Below are 14,220 nucleotides of genomic sequence, written 5' to 3' on the forward strand. Positions count from 1 at the left end.
ATGACTTATCCAACTTTTAAATCCCATTTATATTATTAGACTGCCACTTCTCCAACTAGTCTTACTACATTTTTTTAAAACAAAATGTCCCACATTTTTCATTAGCTCCCAACCATTATTCATAATCCTTCAGCTGCTTCTTCATGCAAAGTTAAGCCAGTTATGCAGTTTAGCTCCCAGCCATTATTCAAGAAATGCAGTTCGTCTCCTAGCTTGAATTATCACATCCTTCATTTTTCAACTCATTCATACTTTCAGTTTGAAACTCCATTCAAACCATAAAGTTGTCCACATCTTTCATACATTATTCAACTTTTAAAGCCAGCAAACGTCAGCCTTTCAACATCCAATATTCACCGTGCAATTTTATCAGATTGGTGTGTGTTTCACAAATTCAATGCGATATGTCATCTCCAAAAAACAAGTTAAAAAACATTTTTATTGTGCAACCGACAGAATTGATTTTCATCCAGATGGTTAGAAGAGCCTTTGCGGATTTTGTGAATACTTTCCAAAGTGTTGTTCAACATGCATCTGGATTTTACAAAGGTCACTGGGTAATTATTTTTGTTTTGGGAAATCAGATGCTTAGCTCTTTGACTCGAATGTACCTGTCATACATGAGAGACACAAACTGGAGCTATGGTAACTGGAAACTATTTAGAAATACAAACCGTAGTATTTTTCAAATTCTGAAAAGATCAACAGTGTTTCAGATGGGTGTTATAACATATAAAAGATTGGGGTTGCTTGGTGCTGGGACAGAAAGACAGCTTAGAGGTAGTTCACGGGGAGGTCATCTTTACAACCCAGTAATCACTGAGGAGGCTAACCTCACCCCCAGCTTGGCGATGAAGAGACTGCCACTAATTCAGTTAGAGAGAAGACGTGGTTCAAATCAATTACAGAAGGTGCTTCATCCTTGTGGCCTCTAAATTTATTGGTGTCTATGTTTGGTTCATCAATTGGCTGTTTCTACCGAAATGCACCATGGGAATCCAGTTAACCTCTTTCCTTATGCTTTTTTAACCATTTTATCAAAGACTCTGACATTTTATGTGGTTGCTAATCATTTGTAGCAATAATTCAACCAGGAAGAAATGTTTGCCCATCCAAGCTTTGAGTGTGCCATCTACTGTACCACTGACTAGCCAAACTTCCAGAATCTGGAAACTCCACTTACTAGTATTATTTATCCAATCATCCAATTCATCCAATATGTGCAAGAGGTTACACATGATCAACTGAGGTGGCGCTTAAGTTGCATCTGTGACTCATAGTTGGGTACAGCAGCATAAGGGTACTGCCTCTTTTCTGTCTGTCTAATATGCCAAAAACCTAAAGAAGATCTGGATTGATTGTAAACAGGCCAAACAGAGACCTCACCAACAGAGAGAAACTTTCTTTGAATAACTGCTTTTTTCTGATTGATAGGGGAATGTATGTTAATGAGTGACAAACTACAATGAAAATCATGCATTTTCAGCATCTAACCCTTCCTGCACTACATCACAGTTGGGTTTGGGTGGAAGTGCAATGATTCTTTTCTTCCTTCCTTTCATAATCTGCAATAACCTTCCTTGATGTTTAACCAGAAAAAAACATCAAGAAAATGTGTGAATGTTCTTCTTTTAAATTCTTGAGAAATTCCATTGCATGGAAACATACTTCACTCCAAAATGTTCAGAGATAAGATTCTAATACACTATGTAAAAACCACCTGATGTCCAGTATATAATCAATTCATAATCTGCCTGCTGATTAAAATACTAGACAGACAACCTCACCACGACATAGTCTTAATGACTTGAGTAAGTGCTAATGTAGCAAGTAGGTCATTATAGTGAAATAAATCCTGACAGGCTTGGGTCTTGCATTACCCTGAGGGTATTTTTTTTTTACAATAATGACCTGCATGCTGTACATTATAGCGCTTATTACATAGCTACTTACTAAGGTAATAACTTCACACCAAAAAAATGTTTTTTAAATGATTTCATATCTTCCCCTGTGGTCCTCCATAGTCTACACTGTAAAAAAAAAAAACTTTAAAAAAGAAATCTAAATATTCAAGCAGCTGACTCGTAAAAATTCTTTATTAATTCTACAATTAAAATGCAGTTTTTAAGCTTTAATTTGACATAAAATCTTCTGTAATTTTTGCCTTTTTAATGTTTAATTAAATATGTTGTTGTTATTTGAATTTTCTTATTTTAATCTGAATTTTAAAAGTTCTGTGAAAGTAGAGTAATTTTTCTTCCATATATTATAAGTTATCTGTCAATTAACACAGCATTTTACATAATTTTAGGAATGTATTAAAAATATTAAACTTGTGTAAAAGTGTAATCTATTAAATAAACAGTAAATATCTGTGGGGAAAAAATATTTATAAATGTATTTTAACTTTTTATATGAAAAAAGGAAATTTTCTTTAAATAAGCAGTAAAATAAACAGTAAGAACCTTGTAAATTTAGAGATTTTTTTTTTACAGTGGATGATCAGAACTGTAAATAGAGCAGCAATCTGCTATTCAGGAATAACAGACTGTAGAATGCCATAATCGACCAATCAGAATCAAGTATTCAACAAAGCCGTGTAATAACACTCAAACCAACTGCATTTCCACCCTCTGTCCATTAGGAATGGCAGCTTTGGACAGCAAAGCCTCAGGAAAGATGGGTATGAGAGCCGTGATTTACTACATGACCACGACCTTTATCGCAGTCTTCATCGGTATCATAATCGTCCTCATCATCCACCCAGGAAAAGGATCCAAAGATGAGTTTGGAAAGCAGCAGACGATAGAGCAAGTCAGTCCTGCTGACGCCTTCTTAGATCTGATCAGGTAGCCTGCATAGAAGAACTATAATATCCCCAAAGTTCGTAACTGGCCAACATCATCTCTTAATCACTGTGATTTCTCATTTCAGAAATATGTTTCCACCAAACTTGGTCCAAGCCTGCACACAGCAGGTGAGCTTTACAATTAACATTTACTAAAATTGCAGGGCTTTGTATCCATGAAAACAGGTAATCTTTTGGCAAGCCATCCATGACCCCTGCAGTGTTCAACACACAAAAGTTTTTTCAATTCTTTAGAGCCGCTTAGGACATTGAGTGTGCCCAACAAATGTAATGATACTCTGCCTATTAATAAAAACATGTAATGTCTAATGAGCAAATTACATTTATGTGTGTGTGTAGAGTTCATCCTTTGAAGTTTCAGCCACTTTTAGAAGTGGAAAGTGCTAGAGAAAAGGCAAAGGGTAGAATACTTCACTGGGCCAGATATTGTGGCCCTAGACTGACCCTAACTGATTTATGTAGACCCCATCTAGCTAAGGGCTGACACCTCACAAATGTTTCATACTGAACCCAAAGTCAGTGTGTTAGCTCCAAAACTCTCTCTTTGTCTCCCTCCCCTTACATTTCTGTTCTCTCTCTCTCTCTCTCTCTCTCTCTCTCTCTCTCTCTCTCTCTGACAAATGGGAGACTGTAAATATCCCTTACCCAGTCCAGTCTTTATATTCTCAGTCTAATCTCGGTTTGATAGCTAGCAAGTCACAACGTGTTGGCTTTACTCCTCATATGTATTTGTTCATGTGTCTCCATAAGGAATGGATATTGTTGGTGTAAGATACAGTGAGACAATACAGTGTTAATAATAGGGGTGCAACAGTACTCAGTTCAATCAGTTCAAATAAAGCTGTGATAATTGCTTTGGCCGCTTCAGATCAGCGGAACTAGCTGAAAACACAACACTGACATATTATCTCCTCATAAAGTTGACTAAAGTAGCAACATTAGCATTTAACTGGAGTCGTGTTTGGGTCCATGTGATGGTCTCTACCAACCAGAATTGTCTAAAAAGCTACATAGAGCTGAGGGACCTGCAGAGTTTGTAAGAGTGACCTCTTATCATCACACAGTCATTTGATCCATCTGGTATCATAACAATGTTTATTAGTACAGCTTAAAGTTTCTTTCATTTATTTTTACAAAACAATCACTTAACAGCAGCTTTCGGGCTGTCATTCTAGCTACAAAAATAAAGGGAGGTAAACATTTGCATATGACCTCTAAGTAATCACAAGAAAACACAACCAGTGTTGCTTAATTGCAAAACTATGCGTACAAAAGAAAATGTATTGCTGCTGGGCTCATGCATTGTGTTTTCTCAACTCTGGTAATGTAGTTATTTCCAAAGACATTGTGTTACCCAACTGGTTGTTGAGATACAATCCACAGTTCTACTTGTCCATTGAATTCATGGGAAACCATAATGTCCCCTAGCTAACTTCACAACACAGGTACAAAGAAACGTTTAGAAATTGCTGTGAATGTGCTTCTAGTGACTGTTCCAGCAGACACTCCGTGTTTCCAGTGCAGACATGGAGAGTCTGACAGCAGCTGCTCATGGCTGGTTAGCTCGGTTAGCTCTGATTGCTGGCAGCAGTATTTATGCTACACTGCGCAATGGTCAGTCTGTCACTCTGGTCAGTGTTACCTCCCATGTCACACACTCCGCTAAGGCCACAAGGCCACGCCTCCTATATGATTCTCCTGTGCAGTTCTTTGCTTAATTTTTTTAATTTGCTGGGAGGGAGGGAGTTTGTAGAATTTAGTTACACTTCAAGTCTACTAGAAAACTTTTCCCCAGTGGTAAGAATGAGCCAGGAAGACACAAAACGGTAATTTAACCTAAAGTATCATTACCTGATTCTGAAGGTTGACATTAGTTCAGTGTTCTGTTTCGTATAACCTTGTTCCTTTAATTCTCTCATTCACCAGTTCAAAACCAAATATGGAAAGCGAATAGTCCGTGTGACAGTGACAGTGAATGACAGCCTCTTCAACTCAACCAACGGCACCCAGGAGGCCATGGAGATCACCCGGGAGGAAGTGATCCCGGTGCCGGGTCAGGTGAACGGGGTCAACGCCCTCGGGCTGGTGGTCTTCTCCATGTGCTTTGGTCTAATAATTGGCAACATGAAGGAGCAGGGCCAGCTCCTGAGGGATTTCTTCGACAGTCTCAATGAAGCTATCATGCGCCTAGTTTCCATCATCATGTGGTAAGACTTCACTTTCAGCGGGAGGTGTTTCTTGCTAAACAAACATTACTATCACACTTCAATAACTCGCTATTCCTCTCTTCCTGTCAGGTATGCTCCTATTGGTATCCTGTTCCTGATTGCAGGAAAGATTGTGGAGATGGATGATCTGACACAGATGGGTGGTCAGCTGGGCATGTATACCATCACAGTTATCATTGGCTTACTGATCCATGCTGTTCTTATTCTTCCCACTCTTTATTTTGCCATCACTCGCCAAAACCCCTTTGTCTTCATTGCTGGCCTCCTGCAAGCTCTGATAACAGCCCTGGGGACCTCCTCTAGGTGAGTCATGTCCAAAACTACCACACTAATAATTATTCCCTGAAACAAACAGTCTAGTATTTGGGGAACTACGCTTGTTTGCAGCCAAACCTACAGTTGCAGTGGTGAACTCAGGCTGTTTGAGGGGCAGCGGCGTAAATAATAAATGGGGTACCAGCTATCAGTTTGCAGAAAGTTGTGATGCATTTATGGTGAAACAGCTTAGTCAGGGTTGGTGTTAGAACTCTAAAGCACCAACTACCACATTCTGTCCACTGGAAGGACATCCTAGAGGGTACTTTATCTTGTTTTCTCCATTGGAAGGGCAACCATGGAGGGCACTTTATTGTGTTTTATCTGCCATAGGGGCATCCAAGAGGGCACTTTTGCTGTGTGCTTTCGAACATGGGGGCACCAGTGCACAGTCAGATGATTATTAAGCCTAGTTTTTAGCACAAAGACAAAGAGCAGGTGGAAACAGGTCTAGGTCTGTCAAGTTTGGAACTACCCAAAAAATGTTTGCATGTTTACTAAAGGCATCAATATACTTCACATTAAATATTCAACGCAGTTTTGTACACTGTGATCCTGGCATGTCTTTCAGTGTGTGAATGTTATAAATTGCTTGAAGTTACTTTGAAAAGATCAGTTTCATGCAGAGTTTGGGTTTTGTATTGATGTTGCCATAATAAACCGGTGACTCTTGTATTGGTTGTGATTCTCATATTGGTTTTCAGACACATATCAGTTCATCTTTACACCAATATCCTTGATTTTGAGCAAACCTGGCAACATAGACATACAGCTTTGGAGTTGCTGGACACATTTTTGTTATGGGTTTCTTTTGCACTCAGATTTGCTCTGCTTTGGCTCAAACTGTTGGCTTGAAGTCATTTCTTGCGCTTCGGCTTCAGCCCTCATTCTTGCACTCAGGCTGCTTCCCCAAAATTCCCCAACCAATAGAATTCCAGGTGTAGTGTTGACCAATAAAATGATCCCTGTTTCATTGTGGACACATTTGCTTTAGCCAGTGGTAAAGTTGTACGTAGGCTCTACGTCGAGCCTATGAAAGTGACCTACACTGTTGTGAGCATTTATACTTGCGCCGGTGTGTCTGCATTGCTCTGCAAATAACACTAGCTGGCAGTGGGGTTTCTACGCCACTGTGAAACTCTCCCTTGTCTCTCTTCTTAGTCTGTCTTATGTTTTCCTCATTAGCTTTTTCCCCTGCTGCCATGAAAAGAAAGGAAGAGGGAATACGAGGGGGCAGACAGGAGGATGTCATGCAGCAAGACAGCATCCCACATGTGCCTGTTTGTCTGTGTGTGTGCAAGGACACACTTCTGCAAATGTGTGCCTGTGTGTGTGTTGAAGAGGGATTCTCAAACAGCATTATTAACTTGTCTGGGTTTAGCATGAGTCACCTCCCATTCTCAGACAGCGCACATACACACCAAGTGGACCAATCACAGTTGCGTTCTGCGTCACTGCGATGTGTAGTGACATGTCTGGGTAGATGCACGTCACGCTCCAGTGTGGCCATGAGGCCGTACCCACGGTGTTGATTTGATGTGTCATGAGTGTACAGAAGCAGCCTGAGTGCGAGGAGAAGGGCTGAGGTTAGAGCGCAGGAAATCTGTTGAAGCTACTATATATCTGAGTGCAGGCAGAGGCTATGTGAGTGCGAGGACAGGGTTTGGAAGGAAAGGGTTACAAAATATGAACGGGAAATCAATGAGTCATGCTGTCAAATTGAAAGACCACACTCTTACATAAAGAGTGTGGTCTTTCCCCGTTTCAAGTCTGTGTTAAGCTAGGCTAAACATCGGCCACCTCCACTGCTAAAAGCTCAATGGTCGGGCTCGGGTTGGGCTCTGGTCGGGCTCGGGTTGGGCACAGGCACAAAACTCCTTCTGTCGTTCAGACTTGGTTTGGGCTTGCACAGAATTTTTGGGTGTTTGGTTCATGTCAGGCCTGATTTTTTAGGTCCGATCAAAGCTCTAAAAACAAGTAAAAGGTTACAGACTATGAATCTTTGAATTGAACTGTGCAAAACTATTCACCTCTAAAAGTGTTTTTCTCAGAAATGTAAGACTGATCCTTCAAACTGTAGTTTTTAACCTGTTTCCATTCTTTCACCCCCTAGCTCGGCCACCCTCCCTGTCACCTTTAAATGTCTGGAGGAGAACAACAAAATTGACAAACGAATCACGCGTTTCATCCTGCCCGTCGGTGCCACCATCAACATGGACGGGACGGCTCTGTACGAGGCACTGGCAGCCATCTTCATTGCCCAGGTCAACAACATGGAGATGAACTTTGGCCAGATCATCACCATTAGGTAAACATGAACAAAAGAGGTTAATATTAGCTGATTCTGTCATCAGTAAAAATGCATATGCAAAAAATCTGGTTCAATGTGTCTGCATGTTTCTCTTCAATCAAGTATTACAGCAACTGCAGCCAGTATTGGAGCTGCTGGCATCCCTCAGGCAGGCCTGGTCACCATGGTGATTGTACTGACCTCTGTTGGACTTCCTACTGATGACATCACTCTCATCATTGCGGTTGATTGGTTCCTGTGAGTAGCTCCCTGGATCACCAATATAACGTCCATTCACATACAAGTGTTTGACACGTTGCTCTGTGAAGTGACTGAATGTAACTGTAACTCACATCCCTACATCAATCATCTGTGTCATCTTAAAGGTCAGAAGCAGCTCTGTATCTACTACCACCTAGTGACACACTTCTCCTGTCTCCCCGGAGTCTTGTTCCACATCTTCCCTTTTGTATTGAATATTTTCTGCAATGAGTTTTAACATAGAAACATAATTAGGTTTCCCAAATTAATCATTTCAATTAGAATACCCTCCCAGAAATTACTCAGCTAACTGGGGTAATAAGAAGAAACCCTTCTCTCCTTTAACTAGGATGGACCAAATATGAATGTCTGTCAAAGTCTTCCTTCATGAAGCCTTTCTCACACTGAACAAAATAAAGTATAGCGTCTACTGAATAAAGGCATGTATGTTTCAAAGCTGAGGACTGTTAAACCAGCTTTACTCTTGTGAATCAGGCTTATTTTTTTTAAAACTATGTCTCATAATGGAGATTTTAATAAGTCTGGCCTAGTTACCGTGGAAACTTCCTTGGAGATAGTGTGAAACTATAGTGACATCACCTATTGGTTTGTGGAGTACTGTTTTGAAGCCTCGGGTTCGGCATTATGACCGTCACCATGACAGTTTTTCAGCAGCAGTGAGGTACTGCGTGGTGAGCTGCTCTCATTGGCTGTGCCTAGTTTCAACTTGTTCATAGCAGGAAACAATGGCAGTTGGGGGCACTGGACAGCTCACCTGGTAGAGCTGGCGCACCATGTAAGGAAACAATGGCAGCTCACCTGGTCACATACATTCTCATATTACAGATAAACAGTAAAATATTTTGGAATATGATTTGAGGCAAGAAATAGTCAACCCAGTAACAAAATCTTGATTTATATTTGATCAGCACTGCCTAGTTTGACAGTTTGATCTTGCGAGTTCCTGACTCACTGAGAATTACTTTTTAATCAAAAGATAGCCACGCCCTAAAGCATACCCTGCTTTATCATCTATTTTATTCTAAATGGGACCATACTTTCCTAAATCAACATCATTCTGTATGGAAGAAGACTGAAACTAGAGATTGAGACCATAAACTCAAACTCATCAAGGTTTAATACATTTACGCACTGGCTTCACTTTCTGTCAATGCTCAAGACAGTTAGCCTAGATTTCAGACTCAGCTTCACCTCAGGATTAACAAGTGTTAGAACCAATCTGTCAGATTGAAATTGTGCCTTTTCTTCCCAGTCCCATTAAGGAGCTTTAAATTAGTGTTTATTTCTGGTTGTAGCTTCATATTAAAAGTACAGACATTACAGAATACTTCTGGCCAGGAAAGACAAAAAGCATATTTCCCAAAAGTCTAAAAACGATTTTCTATTATTCTATAACGTCTAATAGCGAGTGCTTTCATAAAGAGCTAGTTGTCATATAGAACTTAGTCAACTTCCTCCTTTCCTGTACCTAGAAATGCTAGGCTCGTCTATGTTAAAAAGCTAACTAGCTAAATAACAATTGTTGTAATTTCTTTGCTGTTATCAGCTTTTAGATGTAACTAGCTAGCTAACAATTGAGGTACAGTAGTTAGCTTGTTAGCTCTGTAGCAAAACGCGAGCAAGCTAGCTAATTATCAATTAATGTAGATTAGCTAGCTGGTTTGCCAGTGTTTTGTTAATATTAGCTGGGTAGCTAAGATGTGACTATATAAATGTCGCTTTCAAAAAACTAGATTAGCCTAGCACATAGCTTATCTAAGTACAGGAAGGGAGAAAGTTGACCGAGGTTCTGACCGAGGTTTGCTCGACTGTTATTGGAGCACAGAACAAAAAAGGGTGGGGCTTAGGAAAGGTCAACTGAAAAAGAAAAAGCAAAAATAACACTGCCAACAAATCTGGAGTTACCTGTGTATCCTACATGTTTTCCCACTTATTTTCCCTTTTCATTCTCTGTTTTTTGCCGGTGTGTAGGGACCGTCTGCGTACCACGACCAACGTTTTGGGGGATTCGATCGGAGCCGGCATCGTAGAGTTCCTGTCTCGACATGAGCTCCGCAGCAAAGATGTGGAGATGGGAAACTCAGTCCTGGAGGAGAAGGAGAGGAAGAAACCTTACAAGCTCATCTCCCAGGATAGCGACTTTGAAAACGACAAACGTGGACACAGTGAATCTAACATGTAGTTCAGCCTTCGACATCTGCTGTATTTGTTCACACATACAAACACTTACAGCTGGTTCTGTTTTGGATAGTAGGGACCTAATTGTGAGATGTTGTCAGCCATAATTTTACTGTCATTACTTCACATGTTGGATTTGTCAACATTCCTTTATTGTTGCGTGACTGTCTCTTACATTCCTATTTCATCTAAATTTACAAAGATCACATCCTGTAAAATATGCATCTGTCATTTGTTTAAAATAGGTTCATCTGTGTCATGTAGTTGAGGTGAAAGTAGGTTTTGATACATGCTTGATGAAGGATTTGAAATCTAAGGCCACTAAGCAGGGGCAGAAGTAAGCTGCTGGGTACAAACAGTCCCATATAGTCATAGGTAGTATCATGAGGAAACTGATTGCTTTTGAAGACATTATGTGATTATGAAGAAATTATATATTGAGACTTTTTACCATTTTGTCTGCAGGACATGATTATCTTAAATTCAAACTCTATCTACATTGTCCCAACATTAGTTGGTTAATATTGTGGTTATTACAGACATTTGATGATTTTAATGTTTCAGTGGTACAGACTCTTTCTTACACACCTAGGATTGCAAATGCATGCGTGTGTGCACATTCACATTTCGACTGTGTGACTTGCTGAATTTTTTTTACCAACATTGCTGATTTACTGTAGGAATGAGACGTGAATATGTTGGGTGATTAATATATGTTAAAGCCTCTGATTTGATTATGAAGCAGATATCCAAGTCTTGACTGAAATTGAAAAACTTTTGTTGAAAGCAGTTGTCTAAGTTTTTGTTTATTATAACTTTAGTGAAATAAACAGAAAAAAGCCTCTCCTGTCTGTCTCTGTTTCGTTTTAAATGTCAGGGGTTATTTCAGGGGTCAAATAATCCAACCGTGCTTCCTCAATTTTGCTCAGCTGGTACGCAGCTTTTTTTGTCTTTATCACTTAATCTTGAAAATACTAAATAACAGTCTAGTGAAATGGCTGTTTGTAGCATGCTGTATCAAATTAAACGTCCCTAAAGGAGGGTACACACTGAGAACAGGATCCCTTCTGTTTTCACTCTGTGTGGTTAATGTAAAGGTTAGACACTCCACAGAGACACTACTGATACTACAGCCCAGACTGTGGAAATGTTGATAAGAAATGTGGCGGACTTAAATATGAGAGAAAGTTAGGATGCATTTAAGGTGAAATAGCTTAGTCATGTTTGGGATTAACACCCTCGTTGTTGTGTATCTTTAACATGTTTTATCTACCATAGGGGCATCCAAGAGTGCACTTTTGCGTCTTTTTTTGAACATAGGGGCACCACTGTCATTAAAAGTCCCAAACCCAACAATGAATGCATCTACTAACAAGTATTGCGTGTGTGTGTGTGTGTGTGTGTGTATATCTTCTTCCTCTATGCTATTAAAAACACATCAATGAGCCACACTGTTAAACTGGGTTCGTTTATTACCATGAACACACACACTGTTTTGACTCATTCCTACATACACCGACCTGCTGTCCCAAATACTTATTATCCAAATGTGCATTAATTCTGCTGAAAATAGTCCCTGTTAAATGCACTTTAATTTCCTCCTGTTTGAGAAACGTGTTAAAAACTACAGTGACTAGGTGTTTTAGGAAATAATGGAGCCTTTTACAAACAAAAAAATATATATTTGGGAGATGTTGTTTTCAAGGGGGCTTGAGTCTGAGATCCACAGATCCATCTGTTCATGGCATTTGTGTACAATAAACAGAAAGATGAATCACCAGCTGTACCTTTAAAGGTCCAGTGTGTAACATTCAGGAGGTTCTATTGTCAGAAATTGAATATAATATTCATAAGAATGAAAATAAGAATAGTATTATAAAAGAATAAGAATAATAAAAGAATAAAAGGCGAAAAAAATAGTGGATTGTTGGGTCTCATTCCCAGGGTCTCAAAGCACTGTATTTGATGAGACTCAACAATCAACTATCTTCAAGCCTCCAACACAAAAAATCTATAAATCTTTCTGGGCTATGATTGTTTTTTTTTTTTCGTTCAAGCCCGGGGGATTCTTGCAAATATCATTAGGAGCAATAGAAGGAGCCAGAGGAACCAGATTTGTTCACAGATTATCTGTCTCATGTACTACTGTCAGGATATAGAGAAAGTTTCAGAAAATATGACAAAAACATGTTTTTTTATAAAAATGGCCTGCTGCAGCTTTAAGTGTAGGCCATCTTGTAAAAGTAGGGCTTTAGGAGGCACTTATAAGCTGCAGTGGAGTCAGCCAATCTCACACTGAGGGGAAGGCTGTTCCAAAGTTGAGGAGCCAGAACTGAACGTGCATGGTCCCCTTTGGTTTTCACTCTGGTTGCTGGAACAACTACAAGGTGTTTTCTGATCAGCCGATCTTGGGGGCTTGGCTGGAATATAAGGGGTTAAAAGTTATTTGATATAGTCAGAATGTATTCTATACTTACATGTACTTTACCGAGTAGTAGGAGACATTTTTGTGTCTTATGAGTTCTCATTTAGACCATCAGTTCAGGAATGTTACTTCCCATATCAATTCATATGAAACAATATTCTTTAACTGATGATCTATTAAAGGACCAGTGTGTAGAATATAATGACATCTAGTGGTGGAATTTAGGATTGCAACTAACTCAGCACCGCTTATAACTGAGTATATATGATGTAATAATAATGCAGTTTAATGTATTAGATGTATGTTAGATTGTAATGTCCATGGAATAATACAATTATACATGACTGCTTGCTTTGCTATCAGCATTAAATAGGCCTATTGCCCATCGGTAACCCTATCAGTCGACCACTATTTACACTACTCACAAAAAGTTAGGGATATTCGGCTTTCGGATGAAATTTCAGCATGTACATAAAATGCACTATAACCTTTCCAGGTGATCTTAATTTGACCTTCTACTTAAATGCCCTACTTTCATGATATAATATCACTGTAGCATCAACTTTTTACATTTTCCATAAATTTCACCCGAAAGTGGAATATCCCTAACTTTTTGTGAGTAGGGTAAGTATTCATTGAAGTATTTGGCCATATTATACATATTGTCTCTCTTTTTATAGTTGTATATATTGTCTCCTTCTATTGTCTCTATTTTTATCTTTATTTATACTTTTCTATGTTTAATTGTTATGGACCAACTTAGCAAGGCAAATTCCTTGTATGTAGATAGATAGATAGATAGATAGATAGATAGATAGATAGATAGATAGATAGATAGATAGATAGATAGATAACTTTATTAATCCCACAATGGGGAAATTCACTTGTCACAGCAACATTTGAGTGAAATAAATAGGCTACAGATATAAAGAACAGGAACATTTGCAAACAGCAGGTCCAAGGTCTTATTGTCTCTGGTGGTGCACATGACAAACTGGTGAAAGGTTGGGAGTGTGGACGAGAGAGAAACATGGTTGAAGTCCCCTGTGATGATGATGAAGGCCTCCGGGTGTTCCGTTTGTAGACGTATGTTAGCTGATTCTGATTCTGATTCGGACTACTGGAACCACAGCTGACCGGAAAAAATTAAATGTTAATAGTGAACCTGTTGAGTTTATAATGCAACAAAAAATATGAAAGAGATGCCAAGTCATAATTAGGAGAGGATCTCCAGTGTAATTACATAATAAATAAATAGATAGTTATCCTATAGCCTATAAATAGATGTAAGCAGTGTTGGCCATTGCCAATACTGTTATTACTGTGCGTCTGTCTGTCTCTCTCTCTCTCTTTCACCCCAACTGGTCGAGACAGACGACCACCCACCTAGAGCCGGAGGATCTGTCCTAGGTTTGTCTCCAAGGTCTTGCTCATGGTGGTACTGTTGGGTCTCTGGTGTCCTGAGATAACTTCTGTTATGAATTGGCGCTATACAAATAAAATTGAATTGAATTGAATTGAATTGAATTTAATTGAATTGAATTAGAGTGGAACCGAGAGATGGCGACAAAGCAGCAAATGGATTTACGCTGCTGCTGAAATCCATGAAGAAGAGTACAGAGCACACAGTGGC

The 14,220-nt window shown here is 39.3% G+C and overlaps 1 protein-coding gene across 4 annotated transcripts in view; it reads left to right on the forward strand.

Annotated features, from left to right (window-relative positions):
• Nucleotides 1–11,004, forward strand: part of LOC127370336 (excitatory amino acid transporter 1-like) — a 35,013-nt gene extending 24,009 nt beyond the window's left edge. For all 4 annotated transcript variants that reach the window (XM_051412320.1, XM_051412319.1, XM_051412318.1 and 1 more), the window contains 7 exons: nucleotides 2,645–2,849; nucleotides 2,935–2,977; nucleotides 4,796–5,076; nucleotides 5,167–5,400; nucleotides 7,526–7,720; nucleotides 7,826–7,960; nucleotides 9,956–11,004. In XM_051412320.1, the coding sequence (XP_051268280.1) occupies nucleotides 2,645–2,849; nucleotides 2,935–2,977; nucleotides 4,796–5,076; nucleotides 5,167–5,400; nucleotides 7,526–7,720; nucleotides 7,826–7,960; nucleotides 9,956–10,166 (1,304 nt within the window). In that variant the 3' untranslated portion in view covers nucleotides 10,167–11,004. The remainder of the gene's footprint in view (nucleotides 1–2,644; nucleotides 2,850–2,934; nucleotides 2,978–4,795; nucleotides 5,077–5,166; nucleotides 5,401–7,525; nucleotides 7,721–7,825; nucleotides 7,961–9,955) is intronic.
• The last annotated feature ends 3,216 nt before the right edge of the window (nucleotides 11,005–14,220 follow it).

This window comes from Dicentrarchus labrax, unplaced genomic scaffold (genome assembly GCF_905237075.1).
Source record: "Dicentrarchus labrax unplaced genomic scaffold, dlabrax2021, whole genome shotgun sequence".
Lineage (NCBI taxonomy): Eukaryota > Metazoa > Chordata > Actinopteri > Moronidae > Dicentrarchus > Dicentrarchus labrax.